Genomic DNA, 15,820 nt, shown 5'->3' on the forward strand with positions numbered 1-15,820 from the left:
GGCCATTTGAAAGGGAGGGCAGGCCTGGCCGTGGTTGAGGGTGAAGCAATTATACATGCACCTCTTTGTAGAGCCCAGCCAGCCAGCCAGCCAGCCCCTCCCCTCAAGAACCTACTCGAGGAGCCCTCTACCTCGGTACTGGGGTTTAGAAACTCTGGACAGTGAGAGTGGGCTGGAATCATGGCTCAGACTATCAAGTTTGTTTGAGCGCAAATGGGCATTGGAGTTTCCTCCGTCGAGGTTGCCTCGGCCTTCGGGTAATCCGATCTATTTCCTAGGTGCGGAAGGCCTTGTCGGACAATTGTTTTTTTAACCAAAGGATTTGTCTTTTAAATATATACATATATATAATTAAGCTGCCTTAGGAACTTGCAGCGCACTTTGAAATAGCAGTTAGGACATTCTTTATTGCTGGTAAACATAAGCAAAGCAATTGAGGTCAAGTACAAATACACAAAACCACTTGGATGACTGTGCACATCCAAGATGTGGTTGCAAATTGAAGTTCAACTTCCAAAGCCAGCCAGAAGGATAAGCGGGAACCATGATTCAATTTTTAACACTTCAGCCACAGCGCCCCCAAAAATTATTGGAACTGAAAAGCAGCCATTCTCTGTAAATCCGCAGATAACAAAATATCCGGTGACAGTCAATCTCAAGAAAAGTAACCTAGAAAGGAATTATCAACTCCTAAGCTGTTTTTGGCACTTTATCAGCAAGAATGTTATCAGGAAGGATAAGCTCAGGAGGCATCTCACGAACAACCCCGAGCATTGAATCATATTCCTCATCACGTCGAGCAAATTTCTTGCGAAGCACCTTCTCAAACTCAATTTCGTCAAAGCCCTTTGCATTTTCTGCTGCATGAACTTGTGCTAAGTTGGAATAATTTAGGGCTGACCGGGAAATGAAGGCCATCTCTTCTTCTGTTAGCTTCCTTAGGAACTTGGCTGGATTACCTCCCCAAACCTGTAATTACGCACAAGTTTAGAACTTCAATGACTCTGGTTAAAACGTTTAGCACCTAAGAGAACGCCATTCTTATAAGAGTGCTTTTTGGCTAAAAGCCAGATCAACTCATTCCCCCAGGATTAATCTAAAATTTTTAACTGCGCAAGGACCATGACTAAAGCGGGTGGTTAATAGCAGTCACCAAGATTTCTTTTCAGTTTGGCAATAGCAGGTTTGTCTCCTCCAAAACACCAAAGAATATGTGCCATTCTTATTATCTGATATGCGAAAGGCAGGTTTGATCCAGCTTCCCTCTGAAGTGGTCTCTGGCTTTTACCATATGAGTCTAATCTATTGCTCCATTTTGTGTTCGCATTGACTACTAACTATTGTATCTATTCCACAAAGACCAGGTACACCTATTTCATATATCTGTAAACTTAAAACTTTGCATCTCACAAGAACAAACAACAAAGTTATGAAGTTCAATAGAACCAAAAAAGTTTTATGGCAAGACTAACACCCAATGTCAGTGAAGAAGTGTCCACAAACCTCTCCGCATGGGATCCTAGTGTTCTGCCTCACAAGAGCTCCAGCAGCAACCATGACATGCTTCTCAACATAAACTCCATCTAATAGGGTAGCCCCCATACCAACAAATGCTTCATCCTCAACAGTACATCCATGTAAAACAGCACTATGACCTGTCCAGTTATTATCAGTTTTCACTTTTTCAAGACACTAAAACCTCAGACAAGGACCACTTTCAAGGATAGCTCACTCACCCACAGTAACATTACTTCCAATAATAGTTGGTAAAACCTTCCCACTTAAGTTAGATTTTGCAACATGAACAAGGGAATTATCTTGTATATTTGTTCCAGACCCAATACTCACACTATTGACATCACCTGCACATCAACAGTCAGATTCAGCAAAGAACAGCCAGCATGGACATAGCATGCAACAAACACACACAGATGAGAGAGAAAGAACAATGACTCATAAACTTTAATAAGATCCAAACTGAGGACTTTTACACCAATCTCAATTTTCAATAGGAGCACCATCAAATGGAAGGAGCAAAAAGGGGCATGAATTTTTAATCTTTTTATTACTTTAAGAACTAGATAATTATTACCCTATGAGATTCATATTTCAATTTGTCATTAAATCAACAGAATCCGACATGTAGTGAGTTATAGGTTATGTTACTTTTAGTATAAAAACTAATGATAATGAACTCAGCTATTTTGGTCATTAATCAAGCAGAAAATAGTTTCATTATAAGTTTCTAACTGACTCCAGCCTCCTCATTCAAAAATTCTTAAATTCTATCCTTATACCACAAGATATTATAATTTTAACAAAAGCACTAAGATCACCATGTCATGCTAACACATTCCCCAGAGTCAGTGATCTCATGGTGACTATGTCATGTGGTAAAACGCATTCTTTCCTCTAACCACATAGTTGCTTTCACATATAAAACATCAAATTTTTTCTCAAAAGCCCTCATGGATCCTGATAGTAAAATGTTTTGTCTTTGAGAAGCCATATGTAAATATGATATCCCTTAAAAAAGAATATATGATTAAATTCTAAACAGTGTTGCATGCCTACCACCAAGTAACAAACATTCAGCTTCATTTTCCTATGACTGATACTGAGTTACCCACTATAAGCCTGCATTTCCAACCTAGGTTTCAGAACATGACTTGTTCAACTATAAAATCCTCAAAACCCTAAACTTGCGTAAAACAGACCAACACTAAATCTACAATATAAATGGAAGGTCTACCACTCATATAAACTAATCAAAAAAAGTAGACTGCTTACCTCTCAAAACACAACCATACCAGATAGACGAACCTCGTCCAACCTGAACATCGCCGATGATAGAAGCACTAGGTGCCACAAAGGCATCCCTATCAACAACAGGAACTTTGTTGAATACGTTCATCAGCGTCCGATGCCTCGACACTGAAGCAAACCAAATCCAACAATTAATACAGCTCGGGATTCAAAATCTACGCAAATGTAGTTTAGGTTTAAGAAAGTAATAGCTATTATGTTATGAATGATCGATTTGCAACTGAAAATGAAGTACAAATTCGTTGTGAAATCGATCCGATTATGAAATGATATGAAATTGAAAGAGAGGGAGTTGGAGTTAGGGAACGCACGCTGTTCTTGGAAGTAGTAGTTGCCTTGGAGGCGGCAACCAAGGCGATCGAGGGCTTGGCCGGTTTCTCGGATCCAGAATCCAACGGAGTAGATTGCTTTCCCCAATGTTCCCATCTTCTTCCGCTTCTTCTCCTTAATTTACTTCAGATTGACGGAGATAACTGATTTAACTGATATTTTATGAGAAGATTTGAGGGATTTAATTTTTGAGCTGAGAAAGCAAGGCTTTGAAAGTGGAAGAAAAATGAAGAGAGAGAGAGGGAGGACTATCCCCAGCGTCCGGCGACCATCTTCTCGTTCCCTACGGCCAATTGTCCTACAGTTTCTCCTTGTAACTCAATCACCTTCTCCCACGTGTTTCCTATAGTTTGGTCGGATGCAACATGTGGAAAACGTCGTCGTATTAATGCACGTTTATTGCTTTCCTACGTTGCTGTGCTTTTTTATATCTTCCCTTGCAAGAGAAAGAACTGATTTTTGTTTAAACGAAAATAGGTAATGAATTTACCGCAAAAAAAATTATTTTCCTTCAATATGAGAGTCATTATTAATTTATTTGTAAAGGGAGAGACATCCCCTTTTTTTTTTTTCGTTTTCTTGTGAAAAAAGAGAAGTCGAATATGATTATGAAACATGAAGTATGACTATCATTGACTTTCTTTTTTCTGGTTTTAAACGTACCATACTGAGAACAATCTAAATAGATCAAATATGTATCAAAAAGAAAAACCAACTGTCTAACATGTAAATATGTAAATTCAGCTTTCATACTCCTGCAAATGGCAAACCCCTACCGATCGTCCGTGAACCCAACCTGCCATAGTATCATCCCCAATTCACCAATATATTGATTACACAAAGGAAATCATTTGGAAACACAACTTAAAACTTGGAATCTTTCCCTTCCATGACCCGTAGACAATGCGTTACATGTTATTAAAAGGTACAATATATAAGCAGTGCAAATTCAAGGCACTATCAAAGCAGAAGCATTTGATAAGTCTCACAAAGTGAGGCATGCAACTAGAAGAAGTCTGTCCACCGTAATATTGTATCCAATCAGTAAAATGTTACAGCAATTCACTGCATAGTCGCAAAGACAATTACTTCCTTAAGCTTTCAACGATGTAAGATGCATATAGATCCCTGCAACATGGAAGTTACTAGTAAGACAACGATAATGATGGATAGATAACCAGAAACCTGCTCTTAAAGGTCATAGAACATCCAAAACAAGGTTGCAAAATCAAAATCAGAATGCACAATAATACTGATCTCAAACAAACTCACATGGAATACTTGATGGCTTGAATAGCAGTCTCAGCAGGGAGGAAGTCTTCTACATCAACGTGCTTGTTCTCATTCTTTTTGTCTGTTATTCATGATCAGTGAAGGATATACTAGCACACAGATTCGACAGTATAACTATTACCAAGCATTGCCAAGAGAAAGTCAATAGTGACAGCAATTTGAATAACTGACAAGCAAATATAAAATGCATGCAAGTGGATACAGTCCTCAAAGAAGCGACGGATTTCAGCCAGCCGATGAGGGGGAAGCTGTTTGATGTCAGTGTAATGACGGAACTCAGGATCATCAGCACAAACAGCAATAATCTTGTCATCCTTCTCACCCTGCAAAAAGGTATCAATATCAAATATGTCTGACAGAAAAGGAACAAGGGGAGAAGGAGGTCAAAATTTTGGAACTTGTGGAAAGATCAGGCAGAAGTAATAAAACTTAAAACATCACCAATCTTCATTCAATATTTATGACTTATCATGAACACTGATTTGGGACTCAACTCAAGCAAACAGAGAGCACAACCAATAGACAGAAGAAAAATGGTTTCAGGCAAATAGTAGTCCAACACAAAAAAATGGACAACATTCTTGGACAGTGGATTAAGGTTTTTGTTGCTTTCTCAACAGCCACAAGAGCATGTAAATATCCTATTCACGTAAACCAATGGTATGACGGGGAAGACAAAGCTTCCTACCTGATCAATCATGGGCATTAACCCAATCGCACGAGCACGAAGGAAAGAACCAGGTAACACCGGCTCCTATAAAAAACATATGAAAGAACCAGTTAATAAAGTTCAGCTGAAAGACTGAATAACCTAACATTATATTCATTGCGAAAGTCCATGAATCAAACAGACACTACCTGCATCAGTATCAGCACATCCATAGGATCACTATCTTCACAAATAGTCCTTGGGATAAAACCATAGTTGTGTGGGTAAACAACCGATGAGTACAGAACACGATCCACCTAATTTTAAGAGAATAATTTGTTACTTTCTTAAGCAACAAGTACCTAATATTTTCATTAAAGGAAAAGGCCACTGTCTTAGCAACAATTAAAAAAGTCTAAACAAAACAATAATCATAGGGCCACATCTGAACAGGTATGATGCAGCATTTTAAATATATTTCGTCATAAGTTTGATTGCAAGCATAAAAATCAGGACATTTCAACTTAGTTAAAAGGGGATATAAGTACATAAAATGAATCCATATAACAGTCGATTAGTTCCAAAGATGCTAGCCACTGATATAAGAGAAACATTGAATAAAATGACCCAGCTCTTTCTCAATTGTTATGAAAAACTAACTAATTAGAAAAATGAGAGCCTAAAAATTAGATGTGTGGTATTATTCACTTATACTCATCAAAAAATAACGCCAAAAATTCAACGATAAAATGCTCAATTAATTTTGAATTTTAAAGGAAAAATGGAGGAAGAAACTCTTACTTTTATAAGACCAGTGGCTTTGTCGAGCTCGTACTTGACCTTGCTACCTTTGCCGATTTCAACCACCTTGAGAAAAAAAATAAAATCAGAATTAAAGTACAATTCAACAACGAATCTCAGAACCAGGAACTTAAATTTTACTAACAGTTAATAAACTTTTAAAAAAAACTTACACAGTTAAAAACAGCTGGAGCACCAGGCCCTGCATCAATATATGAAGCATATTTTCAAGTAAGAATCTACCACGGAATCTACTACGAACAAGTGATTTTATTAATTAATAGAAAGGAAACGTATACCGATCTCCAAGTCATGCCAAGGATGAGCAGCAACAGACCTTCGAGTCATTGAAGAAAGGATTCTTTCGTTGAGGGCAACGCGAGGGAATCCAGCGCTCTTCCCGCTTTTTGCTTCTCCACTATTGTTTGCCATATTTCTTTCAATGCTCAAAAACTTCTTTATCAACCCAAAAACAAAACCAAAAATGCTCAAAATCATCCCAAAAAGATCACGATGAAGAAAATATAGAAATCAACGTATTCAAAGTTCAAAAAGCGAAAACTTACAGAAAACGAGAGAATCGGAGAGGAAGGTAAATTTGAAAATGATTTTGATTTTTTTGAGTGAAGGCCTTTTATATGGAAGGTGATAGAAAGAAGCGAGAAATGAGGGTGTATGGTACTTCTCTTTCTCTTCCCGCGGGCAGCGTTCAGCGGTCGGTCCACCCTAAACACGGAGCGTTGGATGGAAATAAAGGTCGAGATCCGACGGCTGTAAATACAGAAATGTCCGAGCTTGACTTTCTCTTTAAAATAAGGAGCTGATTCAGGTGAAGGACGAATCGTGGCGTTACACCTGTGCCGTTTGGGCGACAAGTATTATTTACAGTGCCCACATGGTATCCACTAAACTGGAGTTTTTAAAATGTTTAACGACGGTATTAACTTGTACACGTGGATATGCTGCTTGCTTTGTGATCAGGTCCTCCATAAGTTCCCCGATTGCACCATTTTTGCCGAAATTTTGTTTTGGAAATTTCGATAATCCAAGGAGAAGAAATTAATCGTGGTTATCAAATAATAAATAGGCAAATTCGAAGTATATATAATTGTATAAATTCTTTTTAAAATAATGTTGTTCCATTACTACCCTCATTTTTAAACATTTGATCACAAAATGAATCAGGACTTATCACAAATGATAAAAATAAAAAAAAATTATAAAAACAAAACATAAATATAATGTTTTTGTTAGAACACATAATTGAAAACAATAAACAGTTTCAATATGTATATCAATAGCACTGTTTTATAATTTTATTTGTCTTCACATATATATAAAAGATTACAAATAATAAATTTTAAAAATATAATAAAATATAATAATTAATTATATTTTACATTAACAAAACTAATCCATTAAGTATTTACTAATTCATTAAATATTTAGTGATATATGACAATATTATTAAACTTTTATATAATTTTACAACAATAAAATGATATAAAAAATCTAAAAAATATTTTTAAAGGAAGGAAAACTTGTTGTTAGTTGTTTTTGTATTTCTTTAAAATAAAAAAAAATTACCCAACAACACAGAAATGTTTATTTTAATAGTAATTATATTTTATTTCTTAAAATTTATCATTTTAGATTTCAATCTGACGCCTTTCAATTAACTATATAAAACAAATGTAAGAATCATCTTGAGCATATAGTGATTATTTACTTCCAATCAATTATCAGTGAAAAACATATGTATATTTATGAATATGACAAGCGACCCACAAATATTGGCTTTGTTACCCACCAATGCTCCATGTGATTATCTTTCTTTTTCCTCAACCTTTTGATGTGAGTGGCTACGAATTCTAAGATTGGGAATATTCTGTGCAGCTGAGGAGATAAAATGGCGGGATATCCTGTGGGCTGCATTTGTTTAACCTTTGAAGATTTCCTTCATTTCGGCTTTTATTGCTGCAAATTGAGCTGCTGCCATCCTTTGGGACGAATGTCAGAATCGCTGTTTCATTCATACTTCCGAAACCAAAACGCAGCAGCACTAGAGACACCACATCCAAGTTCTTTCACAAACTATTATTATGTGAAATCATGTTCATAATTTGGATTAAAGTTTTTTGAGACATAATTGATGGTTATTTTTTATTGACATAATACTCGAAAAAAATTTTAAATTAATAAAAAAATTTAAATAAATTCTTATTCTTTTATTATCTTCAATCAAATATTTATATTTTTATTTTAAATTAAATAAGTTATATTAATTAATAATTAATTAATTTTTATTAATTAAAATATTACTTATCATTTTATATTTACATGACATTGATGTGTTGTTGATGTAAAAGATAAAAAATATCATATGATCATATTATTATGTCATATTAACATGTTATATTATTATCGATTATAATATATCAACATGTCATATTATTATCATTAATTGTGACAGTTTAATCATAATATATAATGATAAATAACATCTTGATGATATAAACTATTAATTATAAGAGGTAATTTTGTTCAATATAAAAATATAAAGATTTATTTAATTTAAAATAAAATTATAAATACTTGATTGAATATAATAAAATAATAAAAAAAATTAAATTTTTTTAAATAATTCAAAATTTTTTTGTATATATTATGCCTTTCTTATTTATATTTTTTTTATCAAATCATATGTTCAAGTGTCTATATCTTAAACGGTTTATATATAACTTTTAAAATACAACGAATTTATATAAGATACGAGTACTTACAAATTGAATCTATCGAGCTTTTAGATTTCAATCATTATTCAAAATTTTTTATTTTTCATTTATATACAATGTATTTATTTGCTTATTGTAAATTTTAATTACTTATCTATTTAATATGTGATTGTGAAGGTTTTTGTCTAAAATGCATTGATGACTACAATTAGTGCATTTTGTACTTAGTAAAAGCAATGGCATGACATCACATTCTTATTAAAAATGTGAAATTGGATTTAAATTTCATTACTACATTTTCAATTTAAATCGAGTTTAAAGAAATGTCAATTAAATATCTAATAGTCCTTATTAAGAAAAATTATTTTATTTTTGAAAAATAAATTTTGAGTCTTTTATTGTGGATAAATTTATTAAGATTTATCAAATTAACAGTGTTGATTGTTAATATTTGTTATTAATCAAGAATATCAACTATAATTTAACAAATTCATTTTCTTGATAAAAGCTTATAATTAAATATATGCAATCAGTTAGTTCAATGAAATTGATTTTAGATATTTAAGTTTTTAAAATATCAAATTATTCTTTTAAAAAAATTGAAACCGAACCGAAGTAGTTGTAATAATCAAAAAATCGAATACCTAGCTATTTCAGTTAATTCAATTCAATTATTGAAAACCAAACTCATAAAGGTAAAAAATGTAAGGATATGACTTTTTTTACAAAATCTCATATTAAGATTTTTTTAATTAAATAATAAAAAAGAATAATTTTGTTTTGTTTTGTGAACTCAAAACTCATTTATCTTTTTTCAAGTATTATTCTGAACTTAATTAATTGAAATAATTAAATATCAGACTGAAAAAACTGTACTCACTCCAATTTGATTTGAATTTACACACTTTTGCTTTTATTATTGCAAAAAAAAAGCTACTAAAGTTCAAAAGGCGAAAAGAAACGGGCCATCAGGGCCCACAAGGCCTACTAGGCCCACAAGCGTGACAAATTTCCCACGCATCTCTGCTTGGCGGCCGCTTTGAAGCAATCCTCGCTCTTACACCACGCTGCCACGTAGCTCAGAGCTCCTTTTACGCAGTCATTTCCATTCCCACCCACCGCCGTAACCTCTTACCTCTCTGCAAAAGAAAAAGAACGAGAAGAAAATCGAAAATGAGAGGATCAAGGAAACCTTGCTGAAAGGTTAAAACCGTAAAAATTTCACCTTTTTCCTTGCTCGATTTCAACTCGAAACCCTAGCGACCGCAACTCACAAACTGTACCGGTAGTTATGGAGGGATCGGAAAATGACGGAGGTGCCGCTCCGTTTGTGCAATGGAAGAGCGAATTCTCGAGGAGATTTCAGTATTTTCTCGATAGGTCAACGCCGCATACAATGCGAAGGTGGTTAGGGACGTTGGCGGTGGCGATGATCTATGTTTTGCGGGTTTACTACGTTCAAGGGTTTTATGTAATTTCGTATGGTTTGGGAATTTACATTTTGAATCTCTTGATTGGGTTTTTGTCTCCCCAAGTTGACCCTGAGCTTGAAGCTTTGGATGGGGCTTCTTTGCCAACTAAAGGTTCTGATGAATTCAAGCCTTTCATTCGTCGCTTGCCCGAATTCAAGTTCTGGTAATTTCTGATTTTGCTGTTTGGTTCATGTCATTACATTTATTAGTGTTAGTAATTTCCTTTTCTTTCTCCCCCATTGAAATTATATCGGAAAATCCCTGTTCTTGTCTCATTTGTAGGAGAAGAAGATTAGTGGTATTACATATTGAGTCAGCTGAAGGCTTAACGAATCAAGATGCTATATATGGTTGTTAATTGGCAACTTTCCCATATTAATTAGAACAATCTTTTATGGAGAAATTAGCTTTTTGGTATAGACATGAACAAATTCTAAACTGATACTATTCCTTTTTGGTAGTTATAAGTAACTTAATGCTCTTCTTTGAAGTGAGATTATAGGTAGTTTTGGTGGTTGATTGTCGGAACTTGCTATGTTGGATCCACTAGCTAAGAGCTTTCTGTTATAGTTGTGTGTAGAAGTTCAGCTTAGGTTAGATTTTCATATTTTTTCAGCTAGTTATGCAGCATTGGCTCAAAGGTTTTTTGATTTTATTTCTCTTGCTTGGATTGATTAGATGCAGTTTTGATTTTATTTCTCTTGCTTGGATTGATTAGATGCAGCATGTTCTTATGAAGTTGTTGCTTAATTTTAATTTATCCCATTTATGTTAGTTTTCGAGTTGTTGAGTTCTGTACTTTTTGCTTGTACACTATTTTGAAGCATATCTTCACTGAATTTTCATTAACGGTATCAGGTATGCAATCACAAAGGCTTTTGTGGTTGCATTTGTATTGACTTTCTTCTCTGTGTTGGATGTACCTGTTTTCTGGCCAATATTGTTATGCTACTGGATTTTTCTATTTTTCCTCACAATGAAACGCCAAATTCTTCACATGATCAAATACAAATATATCCCCTACGATTTCGGAAAACAGGTATTGGTTCAGTAATCTAAATAAGTTTTTTTACTTTCAGTTTTCAGTTATTTTTGTAGATCCTGCAATTAGGGAGATTTCTTCCATTCTTCTTGGAACTTATATCTGTTCATTTTGACAGAGATATACCAAGAAGTCTGCGAGTAGTAGTAGTGGTAGACGAAGAGACTGAAAGGTGATTGCGAACCCCAAAGTGAAATTTGGATGGCAAACTTGTTTTAGCTTTTAGTTATTCCACATGAAAATAGAACATACTGGTATTAAAGTTTGGAAACCTTTTAGGTAGGATTTATAGGTTTTAATTTTGGGTTCTCATGTATGTAGTTAACCAGTGTTATCTATCCTCTCAGATGTTTTTATCTTTTATGTGCTTATACTAGCCAACACATATGTAGCCAACATGAAGGTTGTTACTTTGGGTTCTCATTTATTTAGTTAACCACTGTTATTTGTACCGAAGATGCTATTTTCTCAATGTGTGGTCATTCTAAGTGGAAAATGGAGCCAAAAAATATATCTTGAGATGGATATTGTTCTTCCTGTTCTTCTATCCAGACCTTTCTCTCTCACATCTACGGGATTGGGGGTCGGACAGTGTTATTACTATTGTGTTTTGTTTGTGGCACAATCTCGAAGGAACCAGCATTTGATCGAAATCCAGTTTATATATGCAAAAGTTTTTGAGTCCTGGGGACTTGGTTGCAGTCTAATTGAGACTTGGAAGTCAAATATGCTTCAGTCTAATACTCGTATGAAGTAGATGCAAAATCGGAACTGTATTTCATTCATTGATACAGGTCAAATATGCTTCTGCCTGACATTACCTGAGGAAGTAGCTTGAGCTCCATTGTTCTTATCCAATCCCTTTTGATTAACATATTTTCTACAACAATCCCAGCTGGATTATGATCAATCTCGACCATATCAGCTCTTGAAGCAATAGAAAAACTCCTACTCTGAAAAAAGTCAGTATCTAGGTGCAACAAAATGATTTGCACAAAAGGCATAGTTCAGCCCAAATATTACACAAACTGACGATCACCGTAACTCTTCCTATATATGCTCATAAACTTGGCCACAAACTCTGTAAAAAAAAATGGCAGAAACTGAGGATTCTTCTCAAACTCTAAGAAAGGTATAGAAGTTTTGAACCTCGGTATTTCCATCTCACCTTCTAATTTCAATAACGCACTCGTTCCTGTCGGTAGCCTCTTGTCCTGTGACAATAAACTCGAGTTACTTTTGCCTGTCTGCAAAGCAATGTAATGATAGGAGGACGGAACTTACATAGTAAGCATGCCAATAATATAATTCCCTCTTTAAACCAGCTTCAACTTGCTTGAGAAACTGTTCTACCAGCTTCTGCATGTTGGGACAAACAACTATATGAGAAGAAATAAGAGATTTTCGGTAAGTTTTAGATTGATTTATTCCGAGTTTTCAAATTCATCACCTGGAGGATTAGTTTAGGATGAACAAAATCCACAAGAAGTTTCTGAAACTTTTCCCGAATGAAGAATAATCTGACAAAATCGTATATGTAGAATGTCACTTCTGTTTTCGTTCGTCTTTGTTCTTCTGGTGGGAAGAAGGAACAGATTAAAGAAACAAAAGCTAAAAAAGCTTACCTTCTTTGCGATGGATCAGACAGGATTTCTGTTGCAACTTCTATCAAGACCTCTTCCCATCCAAGTGGAATTGGTTGATCATCAGAAAATGGATAGCTGCATTGACAGAGTTGTCACATCTAAGGACAAATATGGTTTGAATTTTTTGGAAATCTAGGACGATTTGCTTCAATTTCTTACTTGTGTGCTTTGCAGGCTTCAAGAGCCATGATTGCTTTCCTGAGGTTTTGCTTTGATTTGGCAGCAATCTTAGCAGCAAAGTTCATGGATAGATCAAAGTCCTCTTTCTTTGCAATCTGAATGAGCACCTCCATGATCTGGGAATTTGACCGTCAGAGTGGTAAGAAGATTAGATGTAAGCACTTGGGAAACCATGTTCTGCTCTGAACAATACTACACAAAGCATTTTACACACTAGAACTTAGTCAATAGATCCATCATTAGATATTTTATTTAGGAGATCTCTCAATGACCAGTATTGGTCCCATTTTTTGCATGAAAAGCAAGAGAGGGGAAGTTATTTTGTATTCATCCCTTGCCATCAAGAATTGATTTATGATGGTACTGCAATACAAGCAGTAAACCTCAGGTGCCATTCATTATCAAAATGGCGAAAATAGAGTGGGGGTTGTTCTGTCTTGAGGAGCTTAGAAAGGCTAACCATGGGCATGTCATTTTACAAAGTGAAAGCAGTAAAGGTACATCGATATAACATGATTGCCATATACATTAAACTATGCAAGTAATTGAGTTACACTGCAAAACTGATAGAGATACTTACTTCATGAGTTACTGGGGCATCTACTTTTATAACTTTGCAGCGATTGTTTACTGATTCTAGTATATTTATGTCTTCTTCACAGCAGAGCACAAATTTACAATAATCCGAATGACAGTCCATGATCCATTTTATCAAGTGATGGATATTCTCTGGTGCCTTGTCAACTTCATAAAGAACTATAACTGAAATAAACATGAAACCTTATCAGCTTTTAGTTGATTGCTTAAACTGTTTCAGGAGGAAAATTGCTTGTACTGAAGAAAAAAAAAAGTTAAACCTTTGTAATCTGCCTTAAAATCAGCAGTGCTGACTTCAGGGGTGATTGCATAATTGCTGCTTATTTCCTTGACTAAACCCATCAATGCATATTTAGAATTTGTTTCCAAGTTGACATTAAGCTCCACATGGTGAGCACTTGAAGCAAGTGGAACAGTTACTTCTGATGGCCTTTTGTCCTGTCAAGATTCAAATCATAAGATGTTGAACTCCAAATCTGTGAAATGTGAGATTTTCTTCACATGTTAAACTACAATTACATAGTACTATAAATGCTTGTTTATTCATGAACTTTGAGGCTATGAAGAAATTAATATATAATACCTGAACCGGGAATTGTCTTAATTCATGACATACCTGTCAAGAAAGGGGAGAAGAGAAAAGGGTAAAGTCAGCTTAGGCATCTACTAAGTTTAAAATGGTGGAAAATAATCTGGTATGTTTTTGTATGGACAGAGACATACATTCCAACAAGGGTCACCATATATTTCACGCAGGAAAGCCATTGTTAGTGCTCTTTTCCCTGAACCAGATGGTCCTTTGAACATAACATGAGGACAGCTCTCTTGAGATACCTATAAAGTGCAACAAACAAGATAAGAAAAACTTTGAAAGGAATGCTGGTAAAAAGTATCGCAACAGGAATAGTGGAATAGCTTGCATTGCACAACTAAAACATTATTGCAGCACCTGCAGTGGATGAGAAATCAGATAAAGAACAAAAGACTTTTTGATAAGCGACTTACAAGTTGCTTCAGAAGCTTAGCTTCTTGTTTGTGACAGGTGAATCCATTCAGAGAAGCTGGTTGATATTTATCAGCCCAAAATTGCCTCAGTTTTTCTACAACAAATGCTTTCCCAATGAAAGAGGCCTCATCAAATGCTTCCCTTTCTGGTGATTTATTTGAGGTCCTGCAGGGTCCTCTCCTCATCACACAAGCAAACCAGGCCTCACTCTGGCCCTTTCGTCTATTGTATGTGAACTTCCCTGAGTTTGCACTACTATCGCTTGTCTTACTACTTTCAGTGCTAAGCTTACCACTACTCTGTCTGCTAGCAGCTGAACTCGAAGTCATAGTTGTTCGTGATAAGCCAGTGCTTGCTGAGGACCTTCGAGCTTTGGTATCAACATTTCCATTAGCTTTTGTTCGTTGATAGGAAGCAGAATCTTTTTGAGCAAACATTGGTGGCTTTGGGAGCAAATGATTTTCAACGCCACCATTATTTGGCAAGACATTCTTCTGCATTGCCAAGGCCACCCCATCACGAGAAAAGAAGATATCACCAGGCGAAGTGGACTCTGTGCTTTCAAAAATAGCAGCATTTAACATAGGACCTCTAGAAATCTTTGCATTGGCGACCATTTCATTGATTTCACCGACTGATTGTTGTTTCACCTGGGAAGCTTCTCTTTGCTTGCGTATCATGTTCATTGAGATTGGTGATGGTGTCCTTTCCCTTCTTTGCTGTAGTTGACCATGACCAAGATTGTTCTGTTGGTCCTTCTCTCTACCTCTCTGTCTTGGTGGAGCAGTCACTGATCGACGATTATAGTTCGGTTTTCCACTCACTCTACCAGTCTCAAGAAGCTCTCCGATTGTTCCTCTTTCTTCTTTTGTTGGAGTTCTACGACTTTGCTTCCTGTTTAATCCAGCAATCTCACCATTCCCCATTTCATTACTCAATTTATGCTCCTCTCTCCCAGGTTTATAAGGAGAGAGATGCCTTCGGTGCTCAGATTTTGACAAGGGGCTGATATTTCTATCATCATCTCTCCTTGTCTTGTAAGGAGACTTGCTGCTATGTCTCCTTGGAAGGGGACTAGTTCTAGGTGGAGAGCCTTTATCATATTCAACCTTTGAAGGATGTCTTCGGCTGAGTTTGAAAGGGCTAATGTTTCTTGGCAAATTGGACTGAACTTTATCTGCCTCTACAAGATTGGATGTTCCATTCTTTTGGTTGAGATCATGCCAGGGACTTTCATGCCATT

At 35.4% G+C, this 15,820-nt stretch overlaps 4 protein-coding genes across 6 annotated transcripts in view; 1 reads left to right on the forward strand and 3 right to left on the reverse strand.

The window, feature by feature from the left end:
* Positions 1-301: 301 nt before the first annotated feature.
* On the reverse strand, positions 302-3,479 carry LOC110408778 (gamma carbonic anhydrase 3). Its single transcript, XM_021417855.2, has 5 exons — positions 3,138-3,479; positions 2,791-2,934; positions 1,737-1,862; positions 1,504-1,655; positions 302-969 (listed from the first exon to the last, which is right to left on the reverse strand). The coding sequence occupies exons 1-5, from the start codon at positions 3,250-3,252 to the stop codon at positions 691-693; spliced, it is 816 nt and encodes a 271-aa protein (XP_021273530.1). The 5' UTR covers positions 3,253-3,479; the 3' UTR covers positions 302-690.
* A 373-nt stretch (positions 3,480-3,852) lies between these two features.
* PPA2 (pyrophosphorylase 2) lies at positions 3,853-6,555 on the reverse strand. 3 transcript variants are annotated; one of them, XM_021418150.1, is made up of 9 exons: positions 6,466-6,555; positions 6,199-6,352; positions 6,073-6,101; positions 5,900-5,965; positions 5,308-5,415; positions 5,138-5,203; positions 4,652-4,772; positions 4,429-4,510; positions 3,853-4,284 (listed from the first exon to the last, which is right to left on the reverse strand). In XM_021418150.1, exons 2-9 carry the CDS (start codon positions 6,329-6,331, stop codon positions 4,242-4,244), a joined length of 648 nt encoding a protein of 215 aa, XP_021273825.1. In that variant the 5' UTR covers positions 6,332-6,352; positions 6,466-6,555; the 3' UTR covers positions 3,853-4,241. The 3 variants fall into 3 exon arrangements, with proteins under 3 accessions (XP_021273825.1, XP_021273826.1, XP_021273824.1); XM_021418151.2 differs by having other exon boundaries at positions 6,199-6,355; positions 6,466-6,543; XM_021418149.1 differs by lacking the exon at positions 6,466-6,555 and having other exon boundaries at positions 6,199-6,397.
* A 3,133-nt stretch (positions 6,556-9,688) lies between these two features.
* LOC110408974 (Rer1 family protein) lies at positions 9,689-11,604 on the forward strand. Its single transcript, XM_021418148.2, has 3 exons — positions 9,689-10,269; positions 10,965-11,145; positions 11,267-11,604. The coding sequence occupies exons 1-3, from the start codon at positions 9,926-9,928 to the stop codon at positions 11,315-11,317; spliced, it is 576 nt and encodes a 191-aa protein (XP_021273823.1). The 5' UTR covers positions 9,689-9,925; the 3' UTR covers positions 11,318-11,604.
* Positions 11,605-12,167: 563 nt separating this feature from the next.
* The window catches only part of LOC110410058 (uncharacterized), a 3,753-nt gene continuing 100 nt past the window's right edge, over positions 12,168-15,820 (reverse strand). The window contains exons 1-12 of the mRNA XM_089782516.1: positions 15,527-15,820; positions 14,577-15,436; positions 14,295-14,405; positions 14,155-14,187; positions 13,832-14,009; positions 13,555-13,736; positions 12,954-13,090; positions 12,774-12,869; positions 12,599-12,668; positions 12,433-12,507; positions 12,317-12,362; positions 12,168-12,229 (exon numbers count right to left, since the gene is read on the reverse strand). The exon at positions 15,527-15,820 is cut by the window's right edge and continues 100 nt beyond it. Coding sequence (XP_089638642.1) covers positions 12,168-12,229; positions 12,317-12,362; positions 12,433-12,507; positions 12,599-12,668; positions 12,774-12,869; positions 12,954-13,090; positions 13,555-13,736; positions 13,832-14,009; positions 14,155-14,187; positions 14,295-14,405; positions 14,577-15,436; positions 15,527-15,820 — 2,144 coding nt within the window. The remainder of the gene's footprint in view (positions 12,230-12,316; positions 12,363-12,432; positions 12,508-12,598; positions 12,669-12,773; positions 12,870-12,953; positions 13,091-13,554; positions 13,737-13,831; positions 14,010-14,154; positions 14,188-14,294; positions 14,406-14,576; positions 15,437-15,526) is intronic.

The sequence above is a fragment of the Theobroma umbraticum genome, unplaced genomic scaffold, assembly GCF_002168275.2.
Source record: "Theobroma umbraticum cultivar Fairchild unplaced genomic scaffold, ASM216827v3 scaffold_44.0, whole genome shotgun sequence".
NCBI lineage: Eukaryota > Viridiplantae > Streptophyta > Magnoliopsida > Malvales > Malvaceae > Theobroma > Theobroma umbraticum.

What these genes read in the sequence shown, in the direction of transcription:
- LOC110408778 (XM_021417855.2), bottom strand. Translation starts at nt 3,252, where the DNA reads ATGGGAACATTGGGGAAAGCAATCTACTCCGTTGGATTCTGGATCCGA. An exon ending in CTACTACTTCCAAGAACAGC is followed by an intron (nt 2,935 to 3,137) that starts GTGCGTTCCCTA and finishes GGTTTGCTTCAG; the next exon opens with TGTCGAGGCATCGGACGCTG. An exon ending in GTATGGTTGTGTTTTGAGAG is followed by an intron (nt 1,863 to 2,790) that starts GTAAGCAGTCTA and finishes GTTGATGTGCAG; the next exon opens with GTGATGTCAATAGTGTGAGT.
- LOC110408974 (XM_021418148.2), top strand. Translation starts at nt 9,926, where the DNA reads ATGGAGGGATCGGAAAATGACGGAGGTGCCGCTCCGTTTGTGCAATGG. An exon ending in TTGCCCGAATTCAAGTTCTG is followed by an intron (nt 10,270 to 10,964) that starts GTAATTTCTGAT and finishes TAACGGTATCAG; the next exon opens with GTATGCAATCACAAAGGCTT. An exon ending in CCTACGATTTCGGAAAACAG is followed by an intron (nt 11,146 to 11,266) that starts GTATTGGTTCAG and finishes TCATTTTGACAG; the next exon opens with AGATATACCAAGAAGTCTGC.
- PPA2 (XM_021418149.1), bottom strand. Translation starts at nt 6,397, where the DNA reads ATGATTTTGAGCATTTTTGGTTTTGTTTTTGGGTTGATAAAGAAGTTT. An exon ending in TAATGCCCATGATTGATCAG is followed by an intron (nt 4,773 to 5,137) that starts GTAGGAAGCTTT and finishes ACCTTTTTGCAG; the next exon opens with GGTGAGAAGGATGACAAGAT. An exon ending in CAAGCCATCAAGTATTCCAT is followed by an intron (nt 4,285 to 4,428) that starts GTGAGTTTGTTT and finishes TCCATGTTGCAG; the next exon opens with GGATCTATATGCATCTTACA.